General features: G+C 39.9%; 1 protein-coding gene across 2 annotated transcripts in view; it reads left to right on the top strand.

Moving 5' to 3' along the window:
• The window catches only part of thada (THADA armadillo repeat containing), a 120,907-nt gene that overhangs the window by 3,496 nt on the left and 105,391 nt on the right, over positions 1-12,020 (top strand). For both annotated transcript variants that reach the window (XR_015852419.1, XM_088351090.1), the window contains exons 4-19: positions 1,639-1,787; positions 1,873-1,905; positions 1,974-2,022; positions 2,099-2,283; positions 3,404-3,498; positions 4,698-4,921; positions 5,395-6,119; positions 6,963-7,117; positions 7,198-7,353; positions 7,478-7,585; positions 7,666-7,789; positions 7,935-8,080; positions 8,322-8,544; positions 8,627-8,762; positions 8,858-8,994; positions 10,606-10,755. Coding sequence is in view for 1 of the 2 variants with exons in the window: in XM_088351090.1 (XP_088207216.1) it covers positions 1,639-1,787; positions 1,873-1,905; positions 1,974-2,022; positions 2,099-2,283; positions 3,404-3,498; positions 4,698-4,921; positions 5,395-6,119; positions 6,963-7,117; positions 7,198-7,353; positions 7,478-7,585; positions 7,666-7,789; positions 7,935-8,080; positions 8,322-8,544; positions 8,627-8,762; positions 8,858-8,994; positions 10,606-10,755 (2,795 nt within the window). In the remaining variant the exon portion in view is untranslated. The remainder of the gene's footprint in view (positions 1-1,638; positions 1,788-1,872; positions 1,906-1,973; positions 2,023-2,098; positions 2,284-3,403; positions 3,499-4,697; positions 4,922-5,394; positions 6,120-6,962; positions 7,118-7,197; positions 7,354-7,477; positions 7,586-7,665; positions 7,790-7,934; positions 8,081-8,321; positions 8,545-8,626; positions 8,763-8,857; positions 8,995-10,605; positions 10,756-12,020) is intronic.

Raw genomic sequence — 12,020 nt, 5'->3', positions numbered from 1 at the left:
GGGGACACCCTGAACTGGTTGCCAGCCAATCGCAGGGCACACAGGGACAGACAACTCATTCGCTCATTCAAACCTAGGGACAATTTGGACCGGCCAATTCACCTGAAATGCATGTTTTTGGAACGTGGGAGGAAACCGGAGTGCCCGGAGGAAACCCACACAAGCACGGGGAGAACATACAAACTCCGCACAGGAAGTCTGGAGCTGGATTTGAACCCACGACAGGTTCCCATGACTTGAACTGTGCCGCACAAGCGCTAACCACTGCGCCGCCGTGCTGCCCTAGATCAAAGATAATCCATACAATTCAACCCTATAAACTGTCTGAAATAACGTCTGCCCGGACGCGGGGGGCGTACAACTTACAAAACGTCCCCGCCCGGGTGGCCAACAACTTTAAAAAAAAAAAAAATCAATCCTTTGCTTTATTCCGATTTTGAAATCTTCATTCGGTTTGGAAATTTCGGTTCGTTTGGCAATTTGCATACTCGGCAGCCAATCAGAAGCCTGCATTGAATAACTTCCTGCTTCCGGTCTTTCCCGGGCGTTTTAAGGTCGAGCATTTGCATATCATTTTCCAAAGTAGACGCACAGAGAACACAAGAAAAATGGAGAAGTTGTTAGGAATCAAGCCAAAACCTCAGCCCCAGAAGAAATATTCAAAAGAAGCTAACAAAATTGATGACGCTACAAAATGTAAACGCACAGTAAATACAGGTACATACTGATGGCAGATTGAAAATAGCGATGCCATATACATGCAATGAATGTTTTAAATAGATTTATAATAAACTTAATTTTAAACTGTTGTTCTGTTATGCATTCTGATGATCTAACCTTAATACTTTTCAATAATGGCTTTTTTTCAATTAGTCGTGTTGTTGTGTTTCAAGTTGTGAAAAATAGGGCAGGCAACTTCATGGCTGGGCAGGCAACTTTTCAGAGTGGTCTGCCCTGCTCTCCGCTAACTTTTTGTCATGAGTTTCAGACACTGCTGTAAAACATTTCCTCCAAAACACTAATAATATAATGCCGTCAGATAAAAAGAAATCTGCCTTAAGCATTTCTGCTTTGTTGGACGTTGCTTCTTGTAATCCATTTTTTTCGCCACATTTCCGTTTACGAATAAACAGACAAATTCGACTCGATTGACACCTTTTCCATGATGAGGGTCTGCTAGTTTTATTAAGTCGAGTCATTTTTATTTGAATAGCCCTTTATCACAAGAAGTCTCAAAGGGCTGCACGGAATTGTCTTTATTGTCATTGATATCAACGTAGTGAAACATTGTATGCACTCAAGGGTAAAACTTGTAAAAATGCAGAAAGCTACACTAAACGTGCGTCTTCCTCAACACATACAGTCCACCTGTCTCACTCTTACCCTTAGTGTTCAGCTACCCCTGGCGGCCGTTAGAAAAATTGCACAAATTAGCCGCAGGATTGCATTAACTACAGGGCTGAATGAACTCTAGGGGGGTAAATCGTGGCTTATAGTCCGAATTTTACAGTAGATATGTTTTTAACCTTTTAATGCAAGGGATTAATTTCCAAATTGAAAAACATTCAATTAGGATGAAGATTGTATTATTATTTTTTAATATTGATTTCAAGTTTCTATCTGTGTGTACCTGCTTAGTGCCTTAAGCTCAGTCCCAGTTTGGCTTCAGGATCAAACCACAGCTTGCTTATCCGAATGCCTCTCAGAACGTTTGGCAAGTCCATCTCCGGACCAATACTCAACTGTTGTCAACTCCATTGCCGGCTGCATGGATGGCTTCCCCTTGGGTATGCAGAACCTCGGATTACATGTTCATTCAAAGTTTTAAATATTTGTCAGACTAATTATCCTCTGCAATAACACTATTTTCAGGTGAGAGATGTATCAATGAACTTCTTCCAGAAGGTTCGTTTTCTTCAGTCGGAATATCTATTTTGCATTTCTGCCATTATTAATTACTGAAATTTATATAGTTCTGCAGTTTCTTCACAAGGCTTTACAGGAATATCATTTTCAAAACAGGTATGCTTATACAAAATAAAGTAGTGTATTTTAATGCCGCTTGTAATTGTGAATGTCGCCCTCTGCTGTTTTGAAGTGGTGTCGCAGGCAGTCACATTGCCCAAGCCCAGTTGATGCATTCCTGTCTGGGAGCGGTGAAAACATCAATGACTGTCATGCAGAGATGCCGAAATTCTTTAAAATACATCATGACGATCAACCAGACAGTAAAAGACACTCTTAGTAACCTGCTAGATTGCTACATAAGAATTATTATGGACGGTAAGACATTTTCTTGTGATATTGTCTGCTTGGGAATTGTAAATGACGCTCAGGATTTTTTTAAATTACTTTGCTGTATTTAACGTTCTTCTTGTGAAGGGGGAAAATTAAGAAGAATATCTACTAAAATAAAGAGCAATCTTTTCCCAATTTGAAATTTTTGAGGAGTGACAATATGTAATCTTAAATGCATGTCCATGATTTTTCATTAATTTGTTACCTCTGCAAATACGTTTAACTCTAATCAGCAACAATTCAAGTTCTTAAATACCTCTTCGTACACGTCTTAAAAATCAAAATGTAATGCTCATAATATTTCGAAATCCGATTCACGTCTTGAAGAAATCAGATCAATTGGTATTCCTAGCTTTTAAAATGATTTATGTTTATTTGTATAGTTGAGTGTCATCTGCGTAGCAATGGAAACTGATATTATACTTGCGAATAATAACACCTAATGAAAGCATGTAAATGCTGAAAAGAAGGGGGCCAAGTACTGAACCCTGCAGAACACCACAGGTGGCATTAAGGGGCTCAGATGTCAATTCACTATATTTAACACAGTGCGTCCTATCTGAGAGGTGGGATCTGAACCATAAGAGGACGGTTCCTGAGAGACCAATCAATTTTTTCCAACCGTTCTAGTAAGATATTATTGTCCACAGTGTCAAAGGCAGCACTAAGGTCCAGCAGCAGCAAGAGTGATGAAGCGCCCGAGTCTATTGCCAGTAGAAGTTCATTGGTTATCTTAATCAGGGCTGTCTCAGTAGAGTGGTGAGCCCTGAATCCTCATTGCAATGATTCAAATAGATTTGCTGTGCCAAAACTTTTTCAAGTACAGTACTTTAGAAAGAAACGGTAGGTTTGACACAGGTCCATAGTTACATAAGCTTTCTGGATCAAGGTTGGGTCATTTCAGTGTAGTTCAGTTCACAAAGTTAACATGCACCTAAATTCTAAATTATGAACCCTTCAAATGGTTCAAATTTGCGGGATGTTCAGATGTTTGTTATCTTCACATTTATACTCCTGCTATTTAAATTGGTGCTACGCAAAGCTAAAACTTGACACAAGTTATTGATGTAAGACTTTTTTTTCCAATTTTTTTTCTGAAACCCAGAAGAGTTTGTGCAAGCAGTTCAGAGTACATCCGGCATGGCCGTAGTATTATTAATCAGAACCGTGATGGGCTCTGGAGATGAAGTTGCACACATGGTAAGTTTGATTTGATAATAACAACGTTTAAGATATTTAAGTCAAGTCAAGTCTTGTTTATTTGTATAGCTTAATCACAAAGAGTCTCAAAGGGCTGCACAGACCAAAGATTATTGCAAACCACAGACTATTATGACACCATCCTCTGATCTAAAACCTACATGAGGGCAAATAACACACAAATATTGTCCACATAAAATATAGGTTATTCATATCAATAGAATAGAAGTTTGATTTAAGCTTAGATTCAAACATTTCCACTGAGGTTGCAGTTCGAATCTCAAGAGGGTGAGCATTCCTCAGCACCGGGGCCCGGATGGAGAACGCTCTCGAACCTGTGGATCTCTTCTTGGCTCTTGGGATCATTAGTTGACCAGCGTTTTCAGAGCGAAGGCTCCGGACCGGAACATAGGGGGAAATTAAATCTGAAAGATATGAGGGAGCAAGTCCATACATGATTTTGTATATTACCAACATAACCTTAAAATCACATCTTAAGCTAACAGGGATCCAATGCAGGTTAGCTAAAATCGGGGTAATGTGGTCAAACTTTCTTGTCTTAGTTAAAAGCCTCGCTGCAGCATTTTGTACCAGGTGAAGGCTCTTGATTTTGGACTTCGGGAGACCGGAGAGTAATGCATTACAGTCATCGAGACGGGAGGTTACAAACGCGTGAATTACAATCCCCGCATCCGACTGAGACAGCATAGAGCGAGTTTTAGCAAAGTTGTGAAGATGGAAAAATCTGTCCTAGTAATATTCTTCACGTGAGTTTGAAAGGACAGATCGGGGTCAAATATGACACCCAAATTTTTGACTGAGTCACTCTGGGTGATATTACATTTGTCAATGTTCAGACCTGTTTTTGAGAACAAGTCACGGCATTTAGATGAAACAATAACTGGCATTTCGATCTTTTCAGAGTTAAGGCCCAAGAAGTTGAGTGACATCCATTCTTTTATCTCAGTGAGGCCGGCCTCCAAATTTCCACAGTTTAGTGGGGCAAATTCCTCCATCGGAAGATATTCAAATACATCAAACTCCTAATTATCGGAGTTCTTAAGTAACCCTTGAAATAAGTAACAAAATAATAATGTTTTGTATTTTACACTTTGACACACAAAAAATATGTTTACGTTTTTAAGGATGCCAAGCCTTTCAGTTCAACCATGGAATTTCCCACCCCTGTAATATTTCAGATCTGTAGTTTGCTACAAAACTCTGTGGCTGACTTAGACGGTGTGCCCGAGTGGATTAAGCAGAGCTGCGAGCGCCTGTGCACAAGCGCTCGCCCACCTAGTGTCTCAATGTACCTTTGTCACGGTGCGCTGGCCATGCTGACTTGGAAAGGCTCTCCTGCTGGGCCTCATGGGGAAAAGCTGCTCCTGCTTGTCCCAAACACACTTCTGGATCTAGATGTCAGGTACTTATTGTAATTAAAGTCCTAATACTCATACATGGGAAAAAAGATGTAAGTTGTTTACAAAAAAATAAGTATGATAAGACTGGGTTTGAACTAAATCAAGTTTACACTTTAATAGCATTTTTTTTTTCAGAAAAAAATATTCTACCTGAAATATTTTTCTCTTCATACAATTCGCAGCGTTGACAGTGATTTTACAAAAAAGAAAAACATGGGAGTGAAAACAAAGTAATCACTTGTTTTATTTCGCTATTGTACTATGTTTCAACCCACTTTAAAGAGATGTTTTTTCAACTAAATAAAGAAACATTTTTAACAAGTTTCTTTACATTGGATACACATAATGAGTGCTGAAAAGAAAATTCAACCCGTCCAATTTTGCCAATTTGATTTATATTTCAACCTGTCCTTGAACCATCCACAACTTCTTTGTTTGCTAAAGCCTCAACCCCCTTTTGTTCTTCTCTCTGCAGCGTAAAAGAGTCTAGTACTATTTTGCATGTAGTTCGGATCCTTGCGTTGTGGAGCAGTGCTGCCCTAGACTGTGTACAAGAAAATAGACAGGTCTGGGCTCTCAGCCGCCAGCAGTCATTCAGTGGAGGATCTGATTTACACCAACGCCTCCTGGAGCACATCTACTCCCACTGGGAGCATCCCTTAGATGGAGTTCGCCACCAGACAAGCTCCCTCTTTCGCAACCTCCTCCTCCTCCATCAATTTACCAGGTCTTCTATGTCAGAGGCATATCCAGACAGCTATGTCATAGAGCTCACACAAAGACTCTTCCAACTTGATTGGCATATGCGTGGAAAATACGGGGCTTTGGTATGTCTCGCGGATCTTTATGGTGCTGAATACCTGCTTGGGATTCAACCACAGCTTCCTATGTATCTTCTGGGTTTGATGAGTGATCAGACTCTGGCACCTTATGCCAGCGACCTTCTCGAGAAGCTTTTTGTCAGGCATAAAGAAGAACTTTCTGCCAAAGCTTCAATAGGAAAAATGACTGATGGAGAAGACTGGATGGAGTGTTGGCACCAGATGTGGGTTACGCCCTTATTGCAGGTGCTGTGTAGTGCAAAGGTGGATGAAACTACTTACATCTTGGATTATTTCCTGCCCAAATTGTTGCGCTGCAGTCCAGCTAGTCTTACCCACATGGTGCAGGCTTTGAAAGACAGACTTCCCTACTGCAAAGGTAAAAACTTCAACACCGAAAAGTAAGAAACATAAACTTTCTTCACTGCCTCTTGGAGGTGCTATCATAAGCTGTTGACTTTGGTTGCGAGACAAGCTCCACTCCCGACTTATCGCCAGTCAATCGCAGGGCACATGTTGAGTACTGTACTCAAATTTATGGACAATTTAGACAACGGTTCTGAACTCTCAATCTTAATCTCTTTAGGGTTTGCTGGATATAATCACCTTCGTGTGTCTGGGCTAATTCAAGCATGCCACAAAAAGGGTTTGAGTAGCTTACTATAAAAAGCTGCAATTAATCCAATCTTTTCGATCAGCATCTTTTGTTAAGTCAGCGGAATTCTGCGGAACCACAAGCAATGTGCATTTAAGAAATGTTTGTGTTTACCTTTCCATTAAAAAAAAAAAAATAGTTCAGACTTTCTTAAAATTGTCTGTTTTAGTTATAAAGCTTGTTTTTAAGAAAAACATATAAATATACTTATCTCAAGGATATTTTTATCTCAGTGTCATTTAAAGAGTTAATAATTTCCAAAATGTTACATTTGCAGGCTAGCAATTGATCCTTGCAAAACAAATCATAAAATCGGGCCATGGGTTTTAGAGCTATTGATGTTATAAAATCTTAAGTTAACCAAAACAAATGTGGTGATGTGAAAATAAGTTATTACCGTCATAAACATTTCATAGAATAATTTGCATTTCTCCCATTCATCTGGTACCACTGTCGCTGTAGGTTTCTTGTTCCTGTTTTTTTGCTTGATCTGCCAAAAGTGTTTCATGTTGTCGGAGTCTCTTTTAAGAGCCTTCCTGTTCATTTTGGAAATTGTTATATAAACAGATTTTACTGGCAGCCGAGGTGCACTGGGGGCCCTGATGACATGCTTACGGTCAGCCAGGTCTCAAGGTGTTATGCAGTCTCCAAAAGATGGTCTATGTGCTGAAACGGTGCCCCTCAGTCTGGTTCAGCAAGCGCTCATACACAAGCATGATCAAGTGAGTATTTACATAGGGTTGTGTGTTTTACAACTATCCTTACCATACTTTATATACTGAGTGTATGTAACATCTTACAGGTGAGGATGGATGCTTTAGGCTTGGTGTGTGAAAGCCACCGCAGTACTGAGCTTTTAAACTCTCAGGAAATGGACCTCATTCACCATTTTTTAGCACCCAACATCAACAGTCAGTCACCTAGTGTCAGACAGCAGGTCGTCAGTCTTTTCAAGAAGGTCAGATAATTGTCGCATTTTTTTCACATTACGTCAAATAACATTATATATGTAGTATATTGCTTATTTTCAATCATAGCGTTGGCTTAGCTTTTTATAAAGTTGGTCTACCTTTGCTGCACAGATGCTTTGCAGAGTAAAAGATGGTATGCAGCTGTTGCAAAGGAGGCAGAGCCAAGACAGAGATCAGGAGCAAAGAGCTAAAGACCAACAGACTATATGTCTTTATAGGGTATATGACGACATGCAATACATAGTTCCATCCACATCTTCGGAGTAACTCATGTATGTACTTTTGTGTGTGTTTGGTAGAAATTCCTGCAGAAGTTGTGTTCAAAGTTGTTTGATGTTCTGCTTCCTGGAGCTCCATTCTCTAAATGCATTATGTCCCTCCACTTGCTTGGTCTGCTGGCCGATCTCTTCACCTTTAGTGCAGGTATGTGCACACTCCTAACAGCAAAATGTCCTTTTTTTTATAATTGAGCTGTGAAAGGAAGTAAAAAATAAAAGGCTGGAAAAGCATTGTTGTTATTGAAACCTCATGATTGCCCTGAATCCTCTGTGTGTTGTCCTGTTCTTAGAGCCTGATGGATTTGCCCTTGGTGATGTTGTGACTCCTATATATGCTCAAAATGTCCTCTACTGTGTAGCAAGCAATTTCATGGAAGTTAAACAGCTAGCTACAACATTGTTGTGGAAACTTCCACTGTCAGCGCTGGGACTAGAGGTTGGTATGGGTTTGAATGCTTGCTTGCTCTTGCATACTTATCATGTATTGCCTAAAAATATTTTTTTTACATGACTAAACTATATTAAAAACCAATCCAAATCATTTCCTAACAACATTTTGTGTGGGCTCAACATATGGATTAAATATAGAAACAAAATACGCACCTTTTATTCATTAATTAAGCCATTTTGCCATTGAATGACAGCATAAGCCGTTTTGTCAATCTCTTTGATTTTAGGAACGGGACAAAATCCGAAGTCTGCTTCGGGCTGCGCTAGATCTGAGCACCAGCACCAAGCCTTTTGACAGTGTAACAGCTGCCCACCTGCTCAACCTGCTGATGCCTCTGCCGAGTTTGCGAGAGGCACTACTACACTGTTCCCGGGAGCAGGGACTTAACTTCCAGCCTTCCCCCTCATTGTTGCAGACAACAAATGTCGAGGAACTTAATACTTTATCTGGTAAACTGGTGCTTGAGTCCATAGACATGATCATGTAAGAAAATATGATCATTATCATATCCATTACATTGTCTTTCTGCAGTGATTCAGTTCTTGCTGTGCTGTCTACAGACTGAGGTCTCCAAAGCAGAGAATTGCCTTTTGCAGGCCGCTGCTTCTTATCCGCTTTACGGCCGAGCCCATTGCATTACTGCGGTCCTTCGAAATGTCGACCTCGAGTAAGAGAATTTCTTAAATTTGTGCTGGTGAATCTGGGTATTAATAAAGCAATTTATACATTGCATTTATTGTGGGCACAATTGCTTTGGTTTAGGTCATTGAGCCACACTGAAGAGTGGAGGAAACTGGTGTCTGATCTCATCACCACATGTTACAGATTGTCGGATGTGGTGTGTCCTGTTGTCCAAAGCTCTTCTCCTGAGGGTCTGATTCCAATGGATATTGGCACAGGTATATTCTAATTGCTCTGTGAGTGATCACATCATAGCTGAAGCACATTTTCATGAAAGTCACAATTAATCGTCATTTACGTTTTTTAATTGGAAAAAACTTTCGATTAATAAGTACAAACGAGAATAGTAAAAGTTAAAACCATGAGATTTACATTCAATACAACATTGAATTTTGAAACTAGTAAGGATTTAATGTAGTTTCATATGACTTTTGACTCCAGTTATGATTGCATGGCAACACTTCCACATCATTGCCTCTCATTCACTGTAAGAGTCAAAGTCAAACGGATACTAGGGCCAAATCAAAAAATGAAGCTACAAGCTGAGGGCCAGGCTAATCGAATGTTGAATTATAAAAAAAATAGCCCATATAGTCTAGTGCAGTGATTTTCAACCACACTAACTTGTGTGCCGTGACAGATCGTCCGGTGTGCCGTGAGAAATTATCCGATAGATAGATAGATAGATAGATAGATACTTTATTCATCCCCAAAGGGAAATTCACATTTCCAGCAGCATCCCTTCACTGAGAACAGTACAATAATAAAGCCAAAAGAATACAATATACAAATACTCAGTGTGACGTGCAAATGCCCACTGTAGCGTGTTATATAGAATAACTAAATAGTGCTACACAGAATACATATTGCAGTAAGATTCGGTAATATCCAATGTAGGTGGTGTGGTTTAATGTGGGCCTTTACTCTGCCGGGTGGAGTTAAAGAGCCTCATGGCATGAGGAAGAAAGGATCTCTTCAGTCTGTCCGTAGTACAAGACAGTGACAGCAGTCTGTCGCTGAAACTGCTCTTCTGTCTGGAGATAATGCTGTGTAGTGGATGCGATAGATTGTCCATGATTGACCGCAGCTTTTTCAGTGCCCGTCTCTCAGCTATGTCACTTTTAAAAATTTAAAATGTTATAAAACATTTATAAATCATTTTCTGCAAATATTATTTCATTGTAAATTCTCTATGCTGTAAAAACTGGGGGTATTATAAATTGTATTGTAATTAAACATACTGTTCAGTGTCATTTTATATCATGTTTGGTTAGTGGTGTGCCGCAAAGGTTTTCCAATGTAAAAAACATGTCCTGGCTCAAAAAAAGGTTGAAAAACTCTGATCCCATCGAATCTTTTGAAAATATATCAAATATATACCACTATTTGATAAATTCAGCTATATTTTCTTATGGCTCATTCAGTAATCTTTAATTTTCAACAGGTACAAAATACACCTTCCTTGATATAATAATCCACATTACATAAACACAATATGAAAAAGACTGATTCAGGCACCATCTATAGCCTATAAATTTGCAAAAGTGGGCTTAAATCATGTCAAAGAAAAACAAATTGCAATTTTTTATTGTTCACGAAAGGAAAAGTAACAGACAGTGAAAAAAAATGCACAATGATTTCTGGCGTATGATACAGTAATGAAACAAGATCTTCTCAGGGGCTAAAGAAAACCTTTTTCTGTGGCCCGCTGGCCTTGACTTTGACATGTGCACTAGAAGTTCTGTAAAATTTGTGTCACCATCAAGCTTTAATTCTGACAGTTTATTTTGAGCAGCATTGCTCCACTTACGGGTCGTGTGTATATACAGTAACAGACGCATCAGTGGAACTGCAAAAGATCCTTCATGAAATTCAGCCAAGGGACACGAATCTTTTCTTCAACTCTGCCAGAGCGCTAGATACACAAGAGGAAGACGATCAGGTGGAAAATCAGACCACACATGTGTCACCAGACAGCAGTGAGTTCCACACACGATGATGCAAAATGTACAGCTGTCACCTTAGGTTTTAAAGAAACACATATGGTCCTGTGAATAGTGTAATGACAGGACAAAGTCGTTGATCTCATTTTATGGATTCGTCTACTGAAGATGACATCACATTAGTCATTAGTCGCTGTACCTCCCGGCAGACGCTTTTGACGATATCCACAGTTGCTTAGATGTTTACAAATATGCAGTCATACTGCAGGCACATAGAGATTTAAAATAAATGGCCAATATCTATCCATCTATGTATCTACCCTGGTCATATCCCTCGAGAGGGGTGGCCGACAGCAAGACAAACACATACAAAAATAAAGAAAATAAACAAAGGGAAAAAGAAGCAAAAAACACACACAAAAATCTTTGAACCATGGCCAACCCAAATGTCCAAACACCCAAACAAGTTAAGCACCTCGGCAGCCAAGTTGATCATGCTTTCGTCCCTCCAGATGAAACGGGACACAAGAAAGCGGCCGTGTCACTCGGGTGAGGGTGACACAACACTTCTGTTCAACAGCAGGGCCCGACAGCTTTCACTGGTTTACCCCTGCCACATCATACGGGTGCCCTGCCCATCCCTTAGAACATGTCCAAACATCTCACTATCCTTTCACAACACCTTGACACTCATTCCTATCACCAACAAGAGCTTTAGCTTCCACTACAGTTAGACCTCTTTCCACCAGTGCATTCATGACACCATCCATCCACAGGGATCAGAATGGAGATTTTCATTTTCAGCTGAAATAGCCAGGGTCCAGGAATAAAGCAGGGCGGAGCCCCCCCCCACCCCTCCCCTCCTGGGTTTTAATGATAATAATAATAATAATAATTTACTTGTCCAAAACCATGCTTATATTTATCATTTAAGTAACATTTTTAGAAGATTAAAATAATTTGCCCACATAACTGATTTTTTGTAAATACTGCAAGATAAGTTCAAATGCAGTTCAGTCCCTGCAGCTTAGCAACAATGCGGCCAATTTTTCTAACGGCCGCCAGGGTGCGCCAGAGCAATAAAGGAAAGAGTGAGACAGTCGGATTTTGAATTTGTTTGCTATGCAAGAGAAAAAGTGAAAAAGTCGGAATGCCTTTGGGGTTCAAAAACAGCGGAAATCCGCGGATCCGCGGAAAATTCTGATCCCTGCATCCACGTCAATCGCGACCCTCCTCTTGGTCTCCTTCCATTGACTTCTGCTCTGTAGATCCTCTTCAATATACGCTTCTCATCCATCCTC

Source organism: Urocampus carinirostris, chromosome 13, assembly GCF_059441175.1.
Source record: "Urocampus carinirostris isolate Australia breed hairy pipefish chromosome 13, RoL_Ucar_1.0, whole genome shotgun sequence".
Lineage (NCBI taxonomy): Eukaryota > Metazoa > Chordata > Actinopteri > Syngnathiformes > Syngnathidae > Urocampus > Urocampus carinirostris.
Note: the sequence above shows the minus strand (reverse complement) of the source record. Positions and strands in the feature narration are given on the sequence as shown.